At 40.5% G+C, this 24,290-nt stretch overlaps 2 protein-coding genes across 4 annotated transcripts in view; one reads left to right on the plus strand and one right to left on the minus strand.

The window, feature by feature from the left end:
- The window catches only part of LOC133606146 (uncharacterized), a 9,464-nt gene extending 1,192 nt beyond the window's left edge, over positions 1-8,272 (minus strand). The window contains exons 1-10 of one of the 3 annotated variants that reach the window (XM_061959755.2): positions 7,982-8,272; positions 7,456-7,539; positions 7,336-7,375; positions 7,120-7,267; positions 4,272-4,401; positions 2,162-2,216; positions 1,976-2,087; positions 1,840-1,925; positions 1,697-1,776; positions 1,492-1,628 (exon numbers count right to left, since the gene is read on the minus strand). In XM_061959755.2, coding sequence (XP_061815739.1) covers positions 1,492-1,628; positions 1,697-1,776; positions 1,840-1,925; positions 1,976-2,087; positions 2,162-2,216; positions 4,272-4,401; positions 7,120-7,267; positions 7,336-7,375; positions 7,456-7,478 — 811 coding nt within the window. In that variant the 5' untranslated portion in view covers positions 7,479-7,539; positions 7,982-8,272. Of the gene's footprint in view, positions 1-1,491; positions 1,629-1,696; positions 1,777-1,839; positions 1,926-1,975; positions 2,088-2,161; positions 2,217-4,271; positions 4,402-7,119; positions 7,268-7,335; positions 7,376-7,455; positions 7,829-7,981 lie in introns of those variants that run through there. The other 2 variants (XM_061959753.1, XM_061959752.1) reach the window with 2 other exon arrangements.
- The window catches only part of abcd2 (ATP-binding cassette, sub-family D (ALD), member 2), a 28,167-nt gene continuing 11,816 nt past the window's right edge, over positions 7,940-24,290 (plus strand). Inside the window, exons 1-5 of the mRNA XM_061959750.1 lie at positions 7,940-8,986; positions 13,929-14,109; positions 14,183-14,304; positions 23,518-23,680; positions 23,835-23,929. Of these exons, the coding sequence (XP_061815734.1) occupies positions 8,069-8,986; positions 13,929-14,109; positions 14,183-14,304; positions 23,518-23,680; positions 23,835-23,929 (1,479 nt within the window). The 5' untranslated portion in view covers positions 7,940-8,068. The remainder of the gene's footprint in view (positions 8,987-13,928; positions 14,110-14,182; positions 14,305-23,517; positions 23,681-23,834; positions 23,930-24,290) is intronic.

The raw sequence follows: 24,290 nt of genomic DNA on the forward strand, positions 1-24,290 counted from the left end.
AATTTTAGAATAAAAATATATTTTTACATATATTAGCCGCACCGGATAAGTCAACTGGTCCAGGGTGTACCCCGCCACTATAAGCTGCAGATATATGCGTTGGGAAATGAGTTATTTACGCAGAAATAATTTGTAAATGTTTACCTACATACATACATTCATTGTTTTCAAACGGTGCCAGTAAAACAGCTGATCAAACAAAACAGAAGTCATCTTCATGGACCCACTAGCTGCGAAAGCTAGCTCTCCAATCAGCTAAACAGACTCAATAACTCCACGGTGACGTTTTGGTGAGTTTACTTAGGGATTTACAAAAATGAACCAATACAAAAAAAATGCCATTGTAAGTAAATAATGCTAACACAGACACTTGTAAATGTGTTAGCGTATTAGCTAATGCCAACGACGCTCGCTTGATTACATCATGATCCATCCATCCATCCATCTTCTTCCGCTTATCCGAGGTCGGGTCGCGGGGGCAGCAGCCTAAGCAGGGAAGCCCAGACTTCCCTCTCCCCAGCCACTTCGTCCAGCTCTTCCTGTGGGACCCCGAGGCGTTCCCAGGCCAGCCGGGAGACATAGTCTTCCCAACGTGTCCTGGGTCTTCCCCGCGGCCTCCTACCGGTCGGACGTGCCCTAAACACCTCCCTAGGGAGGCGTTCGGGTGGCATCCTGACCAGATGCCCGTACAAATATGCATGAAAACACTCCTGCAGATATCACACAAGGGAAGGTTTCGTAAGTAAGAATTGTTTTAGTTATATTGTAAAACTTGTAAATGTTGCTTGGGGTGATGAATGAAGATACAAGATGAGTAGAAACGCTATGGACGACTAGTTGATGGAACAGCACTTGTACTTCCAGTTCAAGGGACTAAACAGACCAGCAGCACCTGCAGTGAGCGAACTCGTCCAAAAGATGGCGCTATAGCACAAACTATAACACACTTCTTCAGTGTGTCTGTTTGTGTTTTATGAAAACTATTTGTTGAATACCAAACATTATGGCCGTTAGCAGAGAAAAATACATAAATTAGCCGCACCGTTTTATAAGCCGTGGGGTTCAAAGCCTAGTGGCTTATAGTCCGGAAGATACGTTAACAAGGGGGTAATAAATCAACAATCTCTGAACTGTCAACATGCATGCACAAACATCACTCCAAGCAACGTTTGCAAGTTGCTTGGAGTGATGAATAAAGAATCCATACAGGTAGAGAAGCTATGGACGGCTAGAAGAAAGAACGGCACTTCTATGTCTGGGTGAAAGCTCTAAACAGAAGAGCACTGCAGCAGCTGCAATGAGCGAACTTGTCCAAAAGATGGCGCCATAGCACAAAAAAACCCACCTTTTCAGTCTTTGCTCACTTTTTTTTTTTTATTATTTACATTACAGCCATCAGCAAAGAAAATTCATAAATTAGCCAAACCATTTTATAAGCCTAGGAAAACGGTAGCGTCTTATAGTCCGGAATTTACAGTAAGCTTGGTTTACCGCTTAAGTCTTCATTGGTAAAGCCCATGAAGACGTCCTCTTCAAAGGGCTGCTCGCCTCTCGTCTGGTTCATAGTGAAGTCCATCATGGGTTCCTGTTTTGGCTGCAGAGAGGTGACTTCATGTCTTGCGCGTTTGCTGAAAAGACAAAATATGTTTTTATTTTGTCGTTCAATTACAAGAACATACTGTGAAGGTGCTCTCACAATAATTGTGAAGGAGGGGATGTGGCCAGGTAAGAACCAGATGACCATGTCATTGGTCTGGGCTCACAGTAAGGCTGAAACTAAAGCATACATGTTTGTGATTAAAGGCCCTGCGTGGAAAGTACTTATGTTCTTTTGACTACCGCGTTCTGATCCAGACCCGATGTGTCCCAAGGTGAAGGCGGCCACTGAGAATGTGGCTGTGCTTGCAACTGCTGGTAGAACCTCCCTAAAGAGTGGGATTCATTATAAATTCACTGAGTATTCCATTTTCTATACCTTGGCCTGAGGAGGAGGAGGAGGATGAGAAGGGGCTGAGGGGATCCACTGTTGGCATCAGGTAGTCTGACACGCTGCTGTCTGAATAGGCCGCCTCCAGAACAGGTGAAAACTTGAAGTGATAAGCACATTTATTCAGTCCAACACACCAGACATGTTCATCATTGGCTTGTTTTAGTGACTTACTTGCCGAGTCTTGAACGCTTGCGGGATAATCTGTTTTGCCCTTGCTCCTTGAATGCTACAATAGAACAGAATACTGACATTACTCCTCCACAAAATCCTTGATTAAACATTTACTTTACTGTTTTTTTTACAGTTACTGAGATGCTACACTCAAAAACCTCTCATCTATCAGCTTGACGAAATAGCTTGGCCTGGAAAAGGTCCAAATAGTTAGGGGCATAAATTAACACCTGTGGTCCCTTACTCAAAGGTGTCCAGTGACGTGCTGTCAGGGGAGGCAAGTGAGGCAGTGCCTCACCTTGCCACCAGGAGGGTAAAAGGCTTAACCATGAGATGTACAAAAACAAAGTAATAAAATAAAATAAGTTTTAATATTTCTCTTTTGGTCTATGCTTTCTATGTGATTTTGGTGTGGTTCCTGTATATTTTGATCATTTTCATGGTCAAAATCGCGGAAATTCTGATCAAAATAATGTGGCAAACGAGAAGTGAGGCAGACACAGGTAGTGCCTCCACAGCTACACACAAAGTGTTTTGAGCGTGTGCGTGCGAGGGGGCGTGTGCTTGTTGCCGCTGGGAAAAGGCAGGCCATGAGGCAGCAAGTACCTCTGCCTCAAGGTAGGGGGCGATATATTGTCAACTTGCACTTCAATGCCTCAGCAGTACTCTGACTTGCCACACTGGGAGAAGTGGGCGCGCTCAAGCTAGCAGCGCATGTCTCTCCAGCGGAAGCCAGCCTTTTTTCTTTTTCTTTGTATTTAAAACAAACATGGTATTTTTATTTCAGTAAGCCAGCGTTTGTGGGGTGTTTTTTGTCAGATGCGAAAATATTGTTTTATTGCTTGGATTGAAATTGAATTAAATGAATGTGTCTGCCAATATGGAGGATTATATACTGTATCCAGGATTAAATACGTCTCGAAACTGGACTTTAAGACAAAAATAATGTGATCATACAAAGTACGTTTTCATGGAGGATAGCTATTGCTGCTTCAGATACAAATACAGAGAGGCAACATACACTTACAATACTTTGTTTATTTTGTTACAAGCAAATTGGACCAAAAAGTATTTAATAACAACTCTATCAAATACTTTTTGGACCCATTTACCATATCATAATATCATTACGATAACGTTTTTATGAAAGCGAATTACTCCCTTATTTTTCCTGCTATTCTAATGTGCAACCTAAATCAAACAATGTTTAGAGCTGCACATATGAATTTAAGTTAAAAAAAAAAGAAGAAGAAAAACTCAAAGTATCTATGCCTCACCTGGTGTATAGTTCACCGCACGTCACTGCAGGTGTCAAACTCAAAGCCCAGGGGCCAAATCTGGCCTGCTACGCCATTTTATGTGTTCCGCCATGTTATTTTATCTGTCCCGCAGCGTTATTTTATGCGGCATGCCACATTATTTTATGTTGTCTGTCACATTATTTTATGTGACCCGCCACTTGTTTTAGGTGGTCTCCCACGCCATGTTATGTGTTGAGCCCTATTATTCTTCTGGTCGGCCATATTATTTTATGGGGTCCACCATGCCATTTTATGTGTTCATGTTATTTTATCTGGCCCGCAACATACATTTTTGTGGCCTGCCACATAATTTTATGTTTTCTGTTATATTTTTGTATGTGGCCCGCTACGTAATTCATGTGGCCTGCTGCTGCATTTTACTGTATATGTTCCGCAAAGTTATTTTATCTGTCCCACCACATTATTTTATGTAGCCCGCCACGGCATTTTAGGTGGTGTGTCACATTATTTTAAGTGGCCCACAATATCATTTATTTGACCCAGCATGCCATTGTATGTGTTCCGCCATTCAATTGTATTTGTCCTACGCTTTAATATTATCTGATCAAGCAACAAAATATTTTAAGTATTTTTTTGTCATCTTGACTTACAATTTCAGAGCAAGTTATCCATCAATCTGTTAGTAAATAATATAATAATCAAAAATAGTAGATTATTCGAATTATGTAACAAGGCTATTCTATGTTTATATTCAGATTATTTTAACAGTTTCACATTGGCCCTTAATAAAAACACGTTTGACACCCCTGCCCTAACTCAACCAGTATGTTATAGAGGGTCTGTTTTACCTGTATTGAGGTTGGCTGTCAACCAGACTCAGCTGTGATGGAGAGCAGGGGCTCATCGGGAGCACCAACGGTTCGATTCCCCTCTTCTTCCCTCTTCCTTTGGAGCTCAGCACAGACACTGTAGGAGGATCTGGGTGGGAAAATAAAGTTAGTTTTGCTAGTCGTGTATAGTAGTTGTTTTGTCAAGCTTAACAGTCTAATACATGGGTGTCAAACTTATTTTCATTGAGGGCCACATTGCAATTATGGCTGCTCTGAGGGCCGCTTGTTACAGTGAATATACAGTTTAAGAATTATAATGTATACGTTATGTACATGCTTTTCATTAGTAAGGTTGACAAGCATGTTATTCTAACAAAAAATGTTTGGAATATATGTTAATAATACAGAGGTGTCCCAACTTTTTTCAACAAGGGCCGCATACTAAAAGTCAAAAGTATGCGGGGGCCATTTTGATGTATTTTTATGTAGTAAAAGTAAATACAGACATTACACATGTTTAAAGACCAAACTTAGTGGCATCTTTGTATTATGTTGACAAAGTGTAGTATTATTGAATTTTTACAGTGGTAAAAACAACAGTAAAATGTAAAAAAAAAAAAAAAAAAAAAGACATAATGTAATAAGGAAAAAGCTGAAATAATGATACTAATAACCAATAATAATATACTGTCGCTTATAACAAAAAGCTGACATTAACTTTGTCTTCAAATACTGCATACATATTTATGCTGTAACAGGGCTGGGCGATATATCGAATATACTCGATATATTGCGGGTATGTGTCTGTGCGATGTAGAAAATGACTATATCGTGAGTATTCGAGTATACGTTCTCACGCAGTTGCTTTTAGCTGCGGGCATTACACTACAGGCTTTTCTCACTCTTTCTTGTCTCTCCTTCTCATCAAGGATGGATCTAACATCGATGGCACCCCCACACTACCATCCCGATATTAGATCCTTCTTTGATGGGATCTTGCCAAACAGGTGGATTGGACGGAGGGGTTTTGTTGAATACCCTCCACGTTCACCAGACCTCACACCACTAGACTTTTTTTTTATGGGGATACAAGACAAGGTTTACGCAATGAGACCTGCAACAGTCATTGAATTCCATCGCTTCGCTGGACCAGAACACACACCAGTTTGAGAACAGGCGGTGACAAAACAATAGAATGATGTTTGTAAATTATTGTACATGTTGAAAATCAAACAAATGATAATAAACACATAGTTTACAATTATTTAAAGTGTGTATACATTTTTTTGGGACACCCTTTGTATATATACAGGTAAAAGCCAGTAAATTAGAATATTTTGAAAAACTTGATTTATTTCAGTAATTGCATTCAAAAGGTGTAACTTGTACATTATATTTATTCATTGCACACAGACTGATGCATTCAAATGTTTATTTCATTTAATTTTGATGATTTGAAGTGGCAACAAATGAAAATCCAAAATTCCGTGTGTCACAAAATTAGAATATTACTTAAGGCGAATACAAAAAAGGGATTTTTAGAAATGTTGGCCAACTGAAAAGTATGAAAATGAAAAATATGAGCATGTACAATACTCAATACTTGGTTGGAGCTCCTTTTGCCTCAATTACTGCGTTAATGCGGCGTGGCATGGAGTCGATGAGTTTCTGGCACTGCTCAGGTGTTATGAGAGCCCAGGTTGCTCTGATAGTGGCCTTCAACTCTTCTGCGTTTTTGGGTCTGGCATTCTGCATCTTCCTTTTCACAATACCCCACAGATTTTCTATGGGGCTAAGGTCAGGGGAGTTGGCGGGCCAATTTAGAACAGAAATACCATGGTCCGTAAACCAGGCACGGGTAGATTTTGCGCTGTGTGCAGGCGCCAAGTCCTGTTGGAACTTGAAATCTCCATCTCCATAGAGCAGGTCAGCAGCAGGAAGCATGAAGTGCTCTAAAACTTGCTGGTAGACGGCTGCGTTGACCCTGGATCTCAGGAAACAGAGTGGACCGACACCAGCAGATGACATGGCACCCCAAACCATCACTGATGGTGGAAACTTTACACTAGACTTCAGGCAACGTGGATCCTGTGCCTCTCCTGTCTTCCTCCAGACTCTGGGACCTCGATTTCCAAAGGAAATGCAAAATTTGCATGGTTGGGTGATGGTTTGGGGTGCCATGTCATCTGCTGGTGTCGGTCCACTCTGTTTCCTGAGATCCAGGGTCAACGCAGCCGTCTACCAATCTACCCGTGCCTGGTTTACGGACCATGGTATTTCTGTTCTAAATTGGCCCGCCAACTCCCCTGACCTTAGCCCCATAGAAAATCTGTGGGGTATTGTGAAAAGGAAGATGCACAATGTCAGACCCAAAAACGCAGAAGAGTTGAAGGCCACTATCAGAGCAACCTGGGCTCTCATAACACCTGAGCAGTGCCAGAAACTCATCGACTCCATGCCACGCCGCATTAACGCAGTAATTGAGGCAAAAGGAGCTCCAACCAAGTATTGAGTATTGTACATGCTCATATTTTTCATTTTCATACTTTTCAGTTGGCCAACATTTCTAAAAATCCCTTTTTTGTATTAGCCTTAAGTAATATTCTAATTTTGTGACACACGGAATTTTGGATTTTCATTTGTTGCCACTTCAAATCATCAAAATTAAATGAAATAAACATTTGAATGCATCAGTCTGTGTGCAATGAATAAATATAATGTACAAGTTACACCTTTTGAATGCAATTACTGAAATAAATCAAGTTTTTCAAAATATTCTAATTTACTGGCTTTTACCTGTATATATATATATATATATATATATATATATATATATATATGTATATGTGTGCATGTATATGTTTACCTTTGAGTTCCTTTTTGGCAGCAATCTGGTTGACAACAAACAGTGTGAGCAGGTCCATACTTCCAAAAGGAATGCCTTTAGGGGAGGATGACGTAGCAGCCGCCATGTTTTTAAGTTTATCTTGCATTTTCCTCTTTTGAAAGAACTCCTGTGAAGGGGCACATTGGTTACACAGAGGACAGGAGAGGTTGATTAAAAAAAGTTTAAATGTCTTACTCGCTGCTTTTTTGTATCATTCTTCAAGATAAGACGGCTCCTGTGTAGAAAAATACGTTTAGCATGCTAAGCTAACATTTCACCTTAAGAACTAATGTGGTTAAGCACTAATTAACCTACCTTGACCCGCCAACCCAGTTCATTTTAGAAGATAGTAAACCAACCAACACGGATAGAATCGTCGACCGAGCAAATGCTGAAATACTAAAAATGTAAATTTGAGAAGAAATCAGATTTTTGCGCTTGATAAAAAAAATATTGCCAATGTGCATGAGACACTCCTTTCAATATAAACATGTAATTTATGAACGCTATGTCTTTGAGCTACGGGTTTAGAATACATAAATGAAGCATAGTAAATACAGTAATATTGTTTATATATTTTATATATATAAACAATATAAATATACATATATATTGTTTTACCCCGGTCGTAACCAATAGAAAAAGGCGGAAATGAGTGGCGGAAGCTGTTGTACAAAATCAAGTAGACGTACTAACAAACTAAAAGCATCCATCAAATGACACCGTTCAATCCGGTAAATAAATGTTTTAATTTGAAATTCAAACTCGGAAGTACAACTTTTCCCCCTAACGGCCGCCTTAAAAGCTTCAGAGAGAAGCAGGATGTAGGACCGTTACACACCAACATGGCCCTCCAAGGTCCGTTCTCTCTTCTCATGTCGACGGTTTAGGGGAGAGGTGTTGGCGGGGACAGCCTGACGTCTTGAAAATGTCGACCATCCTGGATGCGGCGTCCAAGGCGAAATGGAACCGCATGACTGTAGCCAAGCGAGCCGTGTGTGTGGTGGCTGCTGCCTACGCTGTCAAAACATTGTACCCTATCATCTACAGGCAAGTGTGCAAAAATAAACCGACTGAAAACGGTGCTACATGTCCGGCCGTATCGCGTAAAGATGTTACGGATCCGTCAAAGACGTCCCCTGGGGTCAACGCCGAATTCTTCAAGCAGATGCTCGAACTTGCTAAAATCCTCTTCCCCAAACTAGTGTCCAAAGAGATCGGCTTACTCTCCTTGCATTCAGTGGCGCTCGTTTCCAGGACCTTTTTGTCCATATACGTTGCCAGCTTGGATGGGAAGATAGTTAAAAGCATCGTGGAGAAGCAACCCAAGAGCTTCATCATCCAGCTGATCAAATGGCTCCTCATCGCCATCCCTGCCACCTTCGTCAACAGCGCCATCCGCTTCTTGGAGTGCAAGCTGGCGCTGGCCTTCCGCACCCGGCTGGTGCACCATGCCTACAAGACCTACTTCACAGACCAGACCTACTACAAAGTCAGCAACATGGACGGGAGGCTCGCCAACCCGGACCAGTCGCTCACAGAAGATGTGCTCATGTTCTCCCAGTCTGTGGCCCACCTTTACTCCAACCTCACGAAGCCCATCCTGGATGTGGTGCTCACTTCTTACACGCTCATCCAGACCGCTCGGTCCAGGGGGGCCAACGCCAGCGGACCCACGCTACTGGCCGGCCTGGTGGTCTTCGCCACAGCTAAGGTTCTTCGGGCTTGCTCGCCTAGATTTGGCAAGCTGGTGGCCGAGGAGGCTCACAGGAAGGGCTATTTGCGCTATGTGCACTCCAGGATTATCGCCAACGCCGAGGAAATAGCCTTCTACAGGGGACATAAGGTATAGTAATGCATGGCAGTATTAAGGAGGGAAGAGTCCACCCATATATTTGTATTCTCAAACTGTCTAAAATGATGAGATGTGACAAGAATAGAAATTTAAATAATTTACACAAACAATCGCGATACCAGCACTGGGAGAGTGAACCGAGCCGTCTAAAGTTCGGAGCAATCTCTATAATGGTCACCCTCCTTATCTGCTTTTGCCCACCTTGACAGGGCTCGAAACTGAAAGTTAACTTTGCGCACACACATTCGTCTTCCTTTGTCTCGTTCATGGTTATCCTCGGTTATCCTGTTGTCATCCTCGGCTTGTGCAGCCCTTTGAGACACTCGTGATTTAGGGCTATATAAATAAACATTGATGGTTCCTCTTCTTCTGGAACCTAAATGAGATACAATGTGTGTGTTTGCAAAGTTAAAAACACGGGGTGCATTCATGTTATGGCCTTGAACCAGGGATGTCCGATAATGGCTTTTTGCCGATATTCCGATATTGTCCAACTCTTTAATTACCGATACCGATATCAACCGATATATACAGTCGTGGAATTAACACATTATTACCGTATTTTCCGCACCATAAGGCGCCCTGGGTTAAAAGCCGCGCCTTCAATGAACGGCATATTTCAAAACTTTGTCCACCTATAAGCCGCCCGGTGTTGTAAGCCGCATCTAACTGCGCTAAAGGAATGTCAAAAAAACAGTCAGATAGGTCAGTCAAACTTTAATAATATATTAAAAACCAGCGTTCTAACAACTCTGTTCACTCCCAAAATGTACGCAAATGTGCAATCACAAACATACGTATATCAACATGGACAGAGCTGCGTGAAAAAAGCCACCCGGCCTCTTCGCGTAAACTTAAACTTACCTTAACCACTCGCTCATCTTTTCTTCATCCATCCCTTCGAGTTAGCTTTTATGATGACGCCGGCTGGAAAGGTCTCAAGGTCTTCCTTTTGAATATCACCATGGGTGGAAGTTTCTGGCCATTAGCATGGCAAGCTAGAACCACAGTGAAGGATGACTTCTCATTCCCTGTGGTGCGAATATTCACCGTACGTGCTCCCGTTGTATCCACAGTGCGGTTCACAGGAATATCAGTTGCTGTGAAATAGTAATCCGTGTGCGGATGGAGAGATTGCGTCTTTTCATGAACCGGATCCCTGACGCTTAGTAGGAGCCATTTTGTGGTCTTTACAGATGTAAACACACAAAGGAAATGAAACGTACGGTATATCCGCGCGCTTTTTCTTCTTCTACGCGGGCGGGTGGTTGCTTACAGTAGAAGAAGAAGCGCTTCCTGTTCTATGGGGGCGGGTGCTTACCTTGGCGGTTGCTTGCGTAGAAGAAGAAGCGCTTCCTGTTCTACCGGGAAAAAAGATGGCGGCTGTTTACCGAAGTTGCGAGATCGAAACTTTATGAAAATGAATCGTAATATTAATCCATATATAAAGCGCACCGGGTTAAAAGCCGCACTGTCAGCTTTTGAGTAAATTTGTGGTTTTTAGGTGCGGCTAATAGTGCGGAAAATACGGTATGCCTAATTTGGACAACCAGGTATGGTGAAGGTAAGGTACTTTAAAAAAAAATAAAAAAAAAATAAGATAAATAAATTCAAAACATTTTCTTGAATAAAAAGGAAAGTAAAACAATTACATAGAAGCTAGTAATTAATGAAAATGAGTAAAAATTAACTGTTAAAGGTTAGTACTATTAGTGGACCAGCAGCACGCACAATCATGTGTGCTTACGGACTGTATCCCTTGCAGACTGTATTGATATATATTGATATATAATGTAGGAACCACAATATTAATAACAGAAAGAAACAACCCTTTTGTGTGAATGAGTGTAATTGGGGGAGGGAGGTTCTTTGGGTTGGTGCACTAATTGTAAGTGTATCTTGTGTTTTTTATGTTGATTTAATTAAAAAAAACAACAGCAAAAAAACGATACCGAATATAAAAAAAACGCTACCGATAATTTCCGATATTACATTTTAACGCATTTATCGGCCGATAATATCGGCCGGCCGATATTATCGGACATCTCTACCTTCAACATATTGTACTGCACACAAGATGAGATCTCATGTACACTCTACTCTGTCCAAAGGTGGGAAACAATTATTCTAACAGCGGCCTACATGAAACGCTTACATGGGGCTGAGCGATATGGGTGAAAACTGTGTCTCGATTTACGTTTTTTTGTACTGGTTGATATCAATAATTATTGATGTTTTTATGACCCACGGAAAATGTGGACGAGGAGAAAAATATATAAAATATTAACGTTTTTATTTCAAATGTAACCTTCCTCTGATAATAATGCACTCAGCTATCAAGGCAGAAAGGAAAAGTCAACACAAGCATGGAAAACACTCAAACAACATCAACAAAATTGTAAAATCCCATTGAACACTTAAAAATAACCTCCTAAAATGAAGGTGCAAAATGTAGGAATATGTAAGAAATGCTTAATAAAGTGGAACAAAATAGTGCAAAGTGTAAAAATGTAAACATGTTTACTGCCTGGAAATTACGTTGTCTGTGTAACATTTAATTTGGTCTGTTATTCCTATTTAAGTATGGAAATGAATGTATGTTGTGCAGTAATTATTATTTAAATATTGTTGGACCAAATTATTATTTTAGAGTGGCAAATTTGTTTAGCCGCGACAAGCGGTAGAAAATGGATGGATGGATGGAAATGTGTTTTGCTCTGTCATTCGGGAGGAGCTCAGAGTAAAGCCGCTGCTTCTCCACATCGAGAAGAGCCCGATGAGGTGGTTTGGGCATCTGGTCAGAATGTCCCCCGAACGCCTCCCTTCGGAGGTGTTTAGGGTACGTCCGACAGGCAGGGGGCCACGGGGAAGACCCAGGACACGTTGGTGTCTCCCAACTGGCCTGGGAATGCCTCAGGGTCCCACGGGAGGAGCTGGAAGAAGTAGCCGGGGAGAGGGAAGTCTGGGCTTCTCTGCTTATGCTGCTGGCCCCGCGAACCGCCTTCGGTTAGCTTCTTAAGCGGAAGAAGATGGATAGATGGCCATTTGTTATATTTTGTTTATTTTGTTCAAACATTCCTGCACTTCAGTTCCTATCTGTTGTTTCCATGCATCCGAATAAAGAACGGATGAGGGTTGAAAATTTTTACTAAATTCCTAAAACTGCCTTACTGTCAGGGTAACTTTTCCAGATTTTTTATCGACAATTTCTTTGATCTTATCTCTTCACTCCATGCAAAGAATCAACAGCTATGGCGCAGCCAAACTTGATAGTTGATACTGTGACCTGATAGGATGCTAGCATGTCCCGCCCACATTATACTGTATATGATATATACATGAATGTATGTATGTGTGTGTATATATAAATGTATGTACATGTATGTGTGTGTATATATATATATATATATATATATATATACAGGTAAAAGCCAGTAAATTAGAATATTTTGAAAAACTTGATTTATTTCAGTAATTGCATTCAAAAGGTGTAACTTGTACATTATATTTATTCATTGCACACAGACTGATGCATTCAAATGTTTATTTCATTTAATTTTGATGATTTGAAGTGGCAACAAATGAAAATCCAAAATTCCGTGTGTCACAAAATTAGAATATTACACCAGCAGATGACATGGCACCCCAAACCATCACTGATGGTGGAAACTTTACACTAGACTTCAGGCAACGTGGATCCTGTGCCTCTCCTGTCTTCCTCCAGACTCTGGGACCTCGATTTCCAAAGGAAATGCAAAATTTGCATGGTTGGGTGATGGTTTGGGGTGCCATGTCATCTGCTGGTGTCGGTCCACTCTGTTTCCTGAGATCCAGGGTCAACGCAGCCGTCTACCAGCAAGTTTTAGAGCACTTCATGCTTCCTGCTGCTGACCTGCTCTATGGAGATGGAGATTTCAAGTTCCAACAGGACTTGGCGCCTGCATACAGCGCAAAATCTACCCGTGCCTGGTTTACGGACCATGGTATTTCTGTTCTAAATTGGCCTGCCAACTCCCCTGACCTTAGCCCCATAGAAAATCTGGGGTATTGTGAAAAGGAAGATGCAGAATGCCAGACCCAAAAACGCAGAAGAGTTGAAGGCCACTATCAGAGCAACCTGGGCTCTCATAACACCTGAGCAGTGCCAGAAACTCATCGACTCCATGCCACGCCGCATTAACGCAGTAATTGAGGCAAAAGGAGCTCCAACCAAGTATTGAGTATTGTACATGCTCATATTTTTCATTTTCATACTTTTCAGTTGGCCAACATTTCTAAAAATCCCTTTTTTGTATTAGCCTTAAGTAATATTCTAATTTTGTGACACACGGAATTTTGGATTTTCATTTGTTGCCACTTCAAATCATCAAAATTAAATGAAATAAACATTTGAATGCATCAGTCTGTGTGCAATGAATAAATATAATGTACAAGTTACACCTTTTGAATGCAATTACTGAAATAAATCAAGTTTTTCAAAATATTCTAATTTACTGGCTTTTACCTGTGTGTGTGTGTGTGTGTGTATATATATATATATTTTATTTTTTTTTTTTATTGAACACATATTTTATTGATATCGATTAGTGCATGTGCATCACAATACGAAGGTCCTGAGTTCAATCCCGGGCTCGGGATCTTTCTGTGGAGTTTGCATGTTCTCCCCGTGACTGCGTGGGTTCCCTCCGGGTACTCCGGCTTCCTCCCACCTCCAAAAACATGCACCTGGGGATATGTTGATTGGCAACACTAAAATTGACCCTCGTGTGTGAATGTTGTCCGTTTATCTGTGTTGGCCCTGTGATGAGGTGGCAACTTGTCCAGGGTGTAAGCCGCCTTCTGCCCGAATGCAGCTGAGATAGGCTCCAGCACCGTTTTATCGGCCCAGCCCTATGCATACACACCTGACAATGCGCTATGATTTCTCCGACAGGTGGAGATGCGTCAGCTCCAAAAGTGCTACCGCGCCCTGGCGGAACAGATGAACCTGATCCTCTCCAAGCGTCTGTGGTACATCATGATCGAGCAGTTCCTCATGAAGTACGTGTGGAGCAGCTGTGGCCTCGTCATGGTGGCTGTGCCCATCATCACCGGCACCGGATTCGCCGACAACGGTAGCACAGACAAAATTGATAGAAATAGTGGCCGGGGCGATTGCAGTGTTTTATCATTTTTTGGCTTCGACAGAAACAGCTGATGGTCGCAAACACATGATGGTGAGCGAGAGGACGGAGGCTTTCACCACCGCACGCAACCTTCTCGCCTCGGGAGCGGACGCCATCGAGAGGATTATGTCATCCTACAAAGAGGTGACCACCCTTATGCAATATATCAAACTCAACAACTCTATTTAAATACTTGTCACAAATAAAATAAAATAAAAACATGGGGTCGTTATTTAGGGAACCAAAACTCAGTTGTGGCTGTAGGCGACCTCCTGTGTAGTTGTATTACTCCCATCCACTCCAGTAGCTGTATTTGATAAGCGGCCAGCATCTTTATCTAGCGCTGTATGCGCTTTAAAACGGTGGTGCTAACCTGCAAAACAAATACAACATTGATTCGCAATATACCGGTACTTAACCATGTGGTAAAAGACAATTACATTTTTATTGCATTCCAAATCCTTACTGAAGTAGAAAAAAATACGTTTTGGGTAACACTTTAGTATGGGGAACATATTCTAAGTAACAAATACTTAAATTAGAGGTATTTGGACACGAGGGGAACATAATGTAAGTAACAAAGACTTAATTTAGAGTTCTTTGGTTAGGGGTAGAGGGTTAGGCCATGCAGAATAAGGCATTAATAAGTACTTAATAATGACTAATTAAGAGTCAATATGTTACTAATTTGCATGTTAATAAGCAACTAATCAATGGTGAATATGTTCCCCATACTAAAGTGTTACCAAGTTTTGTATTAGGGCTGCAGCTGTTGATTATTGTAGTAATCAAGTAATCTATCGATTCGTTTATTCGATTACACTTGTTCACTTCAATGCGTATTTTAGTGAAAATATTTTGAAAAAAAGCAAAATTGTCCTGCTTGGTATGATTTTCATTATTTTTACATCATAAATGCACATCATCAACATTAACTTTGACATATATATATATATATATATATATATATATATATATATATATGTGCGTGTGTGTGTGTGTGTGTGTGTGTGTGTGTGTGTGTGTGTGTGTGTGTGTGTGTGTGTGTGTGTGTGTGTGTGTGTGTATATGTGTGTATGTGTATATGTACAGGACTGTCTCAGAAAATTTGAATATTGTGATAAAGTTCTTTATTTTCTGTAATGCAATTTTTAAAAAAACAAAAATGTCATACATTCTGGATTCATTACACATCAACTGAAATATTGCAAGCCTTTTATTATTTTAATATTGCTGATTATGGCATACAGCTTAAGAAAACTCAAAAATCCTATCTCAAAAAATTTGAATATTTCCTCAGACCAAGTAAAAAAAAAAAAAAGGTTTATAACAGCAAAACAAAATCAAACATTTGAAAATGTCAATTAATGCACTCAGTACTTGGTTGGGAATCCTTTTGCACGGATTACTGCATCAGTGCGGCGTGGCATGGAGGCAATCAGCCTGTGGCATTGCTGAGGTGTTATGGATGCCCAGGATGCTTCAATAGCGGCCTTTAGCTCATTTGCATTATTGGGTCTGGTGTCTTTCAGCTTCTTCTTCACAATACCCCACAAATTCTCTATAGGGTTCAGGTCAGGGGAGTTGGCAGGCCAATATATATATACATACATATGTGTATGTATATATATATATATATATGTGTGTGTGTGTGTGTATATATATATATATACATACATATGTGTATATATATATATATATATATATGTATATATATATATATATATATATATATATATATATATATATATATATTGAATATATATATTAGAATTAGAATGATTTATTTAATCATTGCAGTCTTATTATGTATACGTTTTCAATTAGCCTCTCTCCAATCACCGCCTGCTTCCAACTACCGCCCCGTCGTCCTCTTTGCTCTTTACGCAAATTCATAAATCCGAGCATTTAAAGGCCGCAAACAAAAACAAGACCATTTAAGACATCAGCAGGGAGACGTAAGATCCTGTGGCAGTCATGTTGCTGCATGCTCTGATTGCATGTTGTGTGCAGTCACACAGCAAGCTGCCGCTTGAATCACCAAAATGGCATTCCTTGACATGTACTCACAACTTCAATGGTGTGTTGTTGGATGAGCTACTTGGCTCTTATTATATGGCACTTTCAATTGTAGAGGAAGCATGTTAGAGAAATAATGCACTACATTAATTGTATTATTCATTCAAACCCAAATTTGTAGCATCACAAGTTTGTTATAATTATCTCCAGCTTGGAATTCCTCTAGTTAAAGGGTAACTGCACTTTTTTTTTTTGCCTATCATTCACAATCCTTATGTAAGACAAGAACACATGTTTTTCTTTTTTGTGCATTCTGAATGGTAAAATAAAAACAAGGTGGCTTACAATGCAGATAATGTGAGTACACTATTCCGCCCATAAAGCCCTTTGAAAAACATCCAAAAACCGGCAACAATACTCCATTTACATCTCGTGACCTGAATATTACCCAAGTATTAGCGATCTTGTTATTATAAGCGCCAACGTTGAATAACTATTTTTTATAGTGGCGCCGGGATGACCGAGAGCTTTTCCTGAGGGAACTCTCCTGAAGGAATCAATAAAGTGTATATATATATATATATATATATATATATATATATATATATATATATATATATATATATATCCATCTATCCATCTATCCATCCATCCATAGTTGCTATATTTACATACTGAGCCAGTGAGCTGTTGCATCGCCTCTGAGTTGGTGAAAGTTAATTTTAGATTCTAAATCATGCCTCTCATCTGGATAGTAGAAGGTTGTGACCATAAACCGAGAAGTTGGTCAACTTTGACATTCAACTCATATCCGGAGATGGCGAGAATGACACAAAAAAACGCTTGTTTGCAGGCTTTTTTTTTTTTTTACCTCAGGTGTATTATGAATAATTCTTCATCTAAACAGGAAGATAAGAACATCCCATTAGTTGGCATCCCAGTGAGTGCAGACATTGTACAGCAAGTGATTGTTTTTTATATTAGTAGTGTTACGATCCGCTGCACGGATCATAGTTTGTTTATGTTTCTCGTCACATGTGTTTTCAGCACCTTGAGTTTCGTTTATTTCTGTTGCCATGACGGCAGATTGTATACACCTGCCTCTGGTTAGTGTCCGGGACGCGCACCTGTTGCCCGGGCGCTAATCAGAGGGCTATTTAGTCTTTTCCCTGGCCTCACTCGGTCTGGCTTCCTAGTTTGTTCCCATACAACTGTTAACGACTACTTTGATTCTGCTAGCTTTTCACGCTATGCTATTTGTGCCTGCTAGCTCCCACGCTAGTCCTTTTGTTTTGCCTTTTGTGCTACGTGCATGTCTTTTTGTTTGTTCACCATATGATTTATATTTAAAATAAATCATTTTCCTACCTGCAAGCTGTGTCCGAAGCCGTCTGCATCCTTGGGAGAACCACATCCGCATCACTATGCGACCACGTCGTTTCAGTAGGAAGCCAGACCGAGTGAGGCCAGGGAAAAGACTAAATAGCCCTCTGATTAGCGCCCGGGCAACAGGTGCGCGTCCCGGACACTAACCAGAGGCAGGTGTATACAATCTGCCGTCATGGCAACAGAAATAAACGAAACTCAAGGTGCTGAAAACACATGTGACGAGAAACATAAACAAACTATGATCCGTGCAGCGGATCGTAACAAGTAGTGTGTATATCTTGTTTAGCATTAAGCAATACTGCTACATGATGCTTAGTGTTTCACTAAAGCTGCAGCTGTTTAGCACACGTGTTGCTCATCCTCCTTATATTCAGGCTCAACAAAAATATAAGTTTATGGATCATCATTTTTCCCAAGTAGTCTTTGTTGTCTCTCATGAAGTCTGCCATGAATAGTAATATTGTTTTTGTTAAAGGGAAAGCGAACGCTGTGATGGATCTGTGATGCACCGCCATATGCTTAAAAATATCAAAATACGTAAATACTACATGTTGTTTTAAATGTGCCAGTTACTACATGACATGATATATACTTACAGCATCTATATGACATGTTGATAGAGGTTTTTTTTTTTACAAGAGAAATAGAGCAACTCACATTGGCTCCATAGTTAGCTGACGTTTGCTAACGTTTATTTACGATTTAGAATGCTTAAAAAAAAAAAAAGAAAAACAAATGTGTTCTTGTCTTACATAAGGATTGTGAATGATAGGCAACATTCCAAATTAAGTGCAGATACTCTTTAACCATGCAGTCTTTAGGTCCGTTTCGTATACATTTTCAGATTTTCAGAGAAAGGCAAAAAGAGTATAATTGATTGCCTTCGTCTGCTGACTGGCAGAAGCTCCTTCTCTGAAGGCTTAACCTCGCTGTGAATAATCCTCCATCTGTTTATCTTTCAGCCTGCATCTCTCTCTCTTTGTACTCTCCAAATGTAAAAGGCCACATATAAGGCGCCTGTTGTCGAACATCAGGCTTCATAGTAGAGATCAACCGATTATTGGCCCTGATATTTGCCATTTTGACGTATATCGGTATCGGCCTGTTTTAATCAGTATGTGCTTTTAAAACATTTTTTTATACAAATACAACAGAACTACATGAACAGACACAATATATACATAGTATTAAAAAAATAGTTAAGTTTAAGTACCATCCCGTTTGCCCGACATGAGAAAAGTAGAGATGTCCGATAATATCGGCCTGCCGATATTATCGGCCGATAAATGCGTTAAAATGTAATATTGGAAATTATAGGTATCTGTCTTTTTATTATCGGTATCGTTTTGTTTTTTTTGTGTTTTTTATTTAATTTTTTTTATTAAATCAACATAAGAAACACAAGATACACTTACAATTAGTGCACCAACCCAAAAAACATTCCTCCCCCATTTACACTCATTCACACTCATTCACACAAAAGGGTTGTTTCTTTCTGTTATTAATATTCTGGTTCCTACATTATATATCAATATATATCAATACAGTCTGCAAGGGATACAGTCCGTAAGCACACATGATTGTGCATGCTGCTGGTCCACTAATAGTACTAACCTTTAACAGTTAATTTTACTAATTTTCATTAGTTACTAGTTTCAATGTAACTGTTTTTATATTGTTTTACTTTCTTTTTTATTCAAGAATTTTTTATTTATTTATTTATCTTATTTTATTTTATGAATTTTTAAAAAAAAGTACCTTATTTTCACCATACCTCCAAATTAGGCATAATAATGTGTTAATTCCACGACTGTATATATCGGTTGATATCGGTATCGGTAATTAAAGAGTTGGACAATATCGGAATATCGGATATCGGCAAAAAGCCATTATCGGACATCCCTAGAGAAAAGTTGTCTTTTTGCCAAAGCCCAATTATTTTTTTTATTAATTTAAGAATAAAAATGACTCTCATTGTCAATATTTCTCCCCAAATATGTTTTAATTGTTTTTTTATCCTCTTGCAGTGCTGTTCGCCTGCAGTACGTCTCCTCTGCTTACCTGTCAAAACTAAAAAAATTTGGCCGGGAAATCCAGTTTTTGTCTTTCTTTCTTGCCGTCCTCCCTTTCCCGTTTTGTTTGTTTTCGCCACGGCAGCAATCGAGTCGCTCGACAAGCCTCCGTCCGAAAATCTCGGATCGTTGCGCGTTTCATGTTCCATGATTCATTCAAATAAAAAGTTAATGAATGACTAGTACAGGGGTCGGCAACCCGCGGCTCCGGAGCCGCATGCGGCTCTTTGATCACTCTGATGCGGCTCAGCTGCATACTTGACGACCCTCCCGATTTTCCCGGGAGATTTCCGGATTTTGGTGCCTCTCGCAGAAAACTCCCGGGATTAATATTCTCCGATTTTCACCTTAACAATAATAATAAGGGCGTGCCATGATTGTACAGCATTTAGTGCCCTCTACAATCTGTACAAATAGCGTGCCAGCCCAGCCTTTTGTTATATGCATCTTCTGCTTGCACGCGTAAGTGACAGCAAGACATACTTGCTCAACAGCCACACAGGTTACACTGACGGTGGCCATTTAAAACAACTTTAAGACTCTTACTAATAATGCGCCACACTTTGAACCAAAACCAAACAAGAATGACAAACACATTTTGGGAGAACATCTGCGCAGCTTAACACAACATAAACACAACAGAACAAATACCCAGAATCCCATGCAGCCCTGACTCTTCCGGGATACATTATACACCCCTGCTACCACCAAACCCCCCCCGCCCCCCATACCGTCAGTGTAACCTGTGTGGTTGTTGACCAAGTATGCCTTGCTGTCGCATACATGAGCAAGCAGAAGCCCCATTCAACGTGTAGCTAGACCGGCACGCTGGTTGTAGTGGGTGTTAAATGCTGTACCTTCACGGCACGTTCGAAAGAATAGTTGCCTCGTATTTCGTAGTCTGTCGGAAAAATCGGGAGGGTTGACAAGTATGACGCTATCAAGCGCCACTCATATAAAACTTGCGGGCCGCACTAACATTCAATTTTCAAATTAAGGTGTCTGAGACCCTTGGTTTAAACATAGCACAAAGCAAAAAAAAAACTTTGTATGCAATGTTATTTCATTTTAAATTACAAAAGATTTTTGTGGCTCCCATTGTTTTCTTTAATTTGTGAAACTGGTCAAAATGGCTCTTTGAGTGGTAAAGGTTGCCGACCCCTGGACTAGTAGGAGAAGTACACTTAAGTTCGATATAACGCGGTCGTTGAAGGCCAAAAAAATCCAGATTGCGTTATTCCCGAGCGCACGTTAAAGAGAACTTTTTTTGTTGTTTTTTTTTTCAAAATAATACAATAAATTGATGCAGATTTATGTAGTGAAAACAGCAGGGGTTTCAGACTTTCGGTACCAAGGCATAGTGGTTTGTGACTTCCTGTCTTGTTGACGGTGAACAGTAGCGTGGCTTGGTCTTTAAATTGTCTTATTCGGTCTTGCTTGAACGTTGAGACTGCACAATCCTGTCTCCTCTCAGTTGTACGGATGCATTTTTTTTTCTAGGGGGACACACATCATTGATCCGCTTCAGAAACGACAACAAAAACGTCTGTTTTCTTTTTAATGTAGACAAAAAAGAGACCAGCAAAGCCCAAAAGGACGGCCTCTTGAAAGTAAACAAACATTTGTTGCATCTGCCTTACGTCACTGCTGGCAAACGGCGAGGGTTGAAGACGATAACGATAATGTTTGGTGGATAGCCCCCCACGTGACGTGACGCGTATGGGGAATTGGGCTAAACGTCACAGAATGGGGCGTGCTTGAGCCACTCGTAGGTCGATACAGCATTGATAGTTGATAATTTGGTGAAAAACAACTTGGTTGACTGGTGAAAAAATAAACAAAACGGGCGGAAACTGAAGGTTCATGGCAAGACTGCGTTTTATAGAACTTCGCTTTGTATCGGACAGCGTTATACCAAACCTTACCTGTATTGTGTAAGTGAGGAAGAGCAGGCAGCAGCTCACACATTCTCATACTTTCTGTAACAGACAGACATCCAATCCACCTGAAGGAGCCCAGAATACTTTTTATTCAACTGTTTGCAATATTTTAGGGTTTCTTACAAGGAAACCTTCCAATGTTTTAAATCCATAAACTGTCATAAAATTGTATAACAATGAGTAGATAGCAAGTTATTGTGATGTAGACAAATCCCACATTTTCACAAATTTACCCAGGAAATTTCACATATTTTGAAATGCAAACATCAGTGCTCTTCTTAGAAACACATATTAAAAGGGTTTGTGAAATCCCTCCTGTTTTTTGGTGCTAAATTGATTATTTTTGTCCCCAATGGTCCGACGTTTCCTAAAAATAAAATAAAAATTTTGTCCAGCTGTTTACTGACGTATACTATTCATATTTAAATGACTTTTACTACAAATAAATATCAACTCCAAAATTGGTGATCGGCCTCCCTGACTACTAATAATCGGTATCGGCTGTAAAAAAATCTATATCGGTCGCTCTCTACTAGGGATGTCCCGATCCGATATTTGGATCGGATCGGCCGCCGATATTTGCAAAAAAATGCGTATCGGCAAGGCATGGGAAAATGCCGATCCAGATCCAGTTTAAAAAAAACTCCGGTCCGTGTTTTCCAACGCACCGATTTAAATAATACATTCCACTTTTCTGCTGCTCCCTAATTTCCGTTCCGCATTTTCCAGCACACCTTCAACACATCCACAGGTCTGTGGATTCTCACGCAGTTGCTTTTAGCTGCTGGCATTACACGACAGGCTCTTCTCACTCTTTCCTGTGTCTCCCTCTCACAGACAGCAAGTGCACCTTCTTACACACGTCACATACTGTCACGTCATACGTCACATACTGTCACGTCATACGTCACATACGTATACGCCCTCCCCGAGCAGAGAGGTAGCAGCATGGCTAACGTTAGCTGTGATGCTAGCGCATTCGTGCGCGCCTGTGCAATTGCGCACTGCTCAAGCGTCCTCTGCGCACGGCAAATCTATGCCACGCACAAAATCAAATAAAAAAATAAGCGCATAACAATTTTCGACACACAGACACGACAGAGAAAACAGTTTTCGTCATCATTGTTCAAATATTGTAACGTCTGTCGAGATGCTTACCTCCATTCGGTGCCACACGTCCACACCATCAAAATGCAGAGGCAAACATTTACAGATCAACACCGTATGAAAAAAATAGTGATTTTTTTAGTTGTGATTTCCTTCTCTGCATGAAAGTTTAAAAGTAGCATATATTAATGCAGTATGAAGAAGAATGTTTTAATGTAGACACATAAAATCATCATACTGCTGTGATTATATGCATTAAATGTTCATTCAAGGCTCAGGCAAAATATCGAGATATATATCGTGTATCGCAATATGGCCTTAAAATATCGCAATATTAAAAATAGGCCATATAGCCCAGCCCTAGTTCAATGATGCCATTTCTGTTGTCATGTATAATTTTGTCTATTTTGTGTTTATCCTTGAATAAACAGGTCAGTTTCTTGTTACCAACCATTGTGTATTATTCAAACTCCCCTAATTCAGCTGGCTAGTTGTTATCAAGAGTACTAAAACCCGTTTCAACATGATTCTGACAACTAAGTAGGCTAAATAACTTTAAACTTTAATACATGCTCGGATAGGCCAGTATCGGTCAGTATCGGTATCTGATCGGAAGTGCAAAAACAATATCGGTATCGGATCGGAAGTGCAAAAACCTGGATCGGGACATCCCTACTCTCTACTTCATAATTCTCCATGAGTAAGTTCCGCCCCACATGACATCAGGATGTGTGTTGTTTAACAGAGAGGCAAGCTGCGTCATCTGGGTCATCTTAACATTGACGTAAAAAAAATGAACCTTTGACCCTCCCCCCGGCATGTGTGTTCAGGTCACAGAGCTGGCAGGCTACACGGCGCGGGTCCACAACATGTTTGTGGTGTTCCAGGACGTCCAGAGGGGCGTCTACAAGCGCTCCTCTCTCACGGCCGCTACGGGAGTGGAGAAGAGGAGCAAGCCCGAGATGCACATTGACGGACCGCTGGAGATCAAGGGTACATTTACCACTGAAGTAACACAGGAAGTAAAGGGCAAAGGTCAACATATCCGGAACAAATCGCCTCTTAAAGTATTAAGCTGAGCGATGCTAAGAGGTTAATGTGTAACTCTCCGTTTTCCCTGATCCCTATGTGTGCCCTCTCGCCTCAGGGGAAGTAATCGACGTGGATAACGGCATCGTGTGTGAAAACGTCCCGATCATCACGCCTAACGGCGACGTGGTCGTGTCAAGTCTCAATGTCAAGGTGGGTTAGACGAGTCTCATTTATAAATCAAATCAAATCAAATCAACTTTATTTATAAAGCACATTTAAAATTTACCACAGGGGTAGCCAAAGTGCTGTACAATGAGCAGGTTAAAAGATAAAACGAGTACCGAGCAAACACAACACAACACAAACAGAACACGATAAAAAATAAATAATTAAAATAGAATTAATAAAAACATAAAAACATAAAAACAGGATCACAGCAGGTGTATTATGGGGCGCCATTGCAGGATGGATATCACTCAGTGTTAAAAGCCATGGAATAAAAGTATGTTTTTAAGAGAGATTTAAAAACAGGAAGAGAGGAGGCTTGTCTAACACTCAGGGGTAGGTCGTT

The sequence above is a fragment of the Nerophis lumbriciformis genome, linkage group LG05 (assembly GCF_033978685.3).
Source record: "Nerophis lumbriciformis linkage group LG05, RoL_Nlum_v2.1, whole genome shotgun sequence".
Classification (NCBI taxonomy): Eukaryota; Metazoa; Chordata; class Actinopteri; order Syngnathiformes; family Syngnathidae; genus Nerophis; species Nerophis lumbriciformis.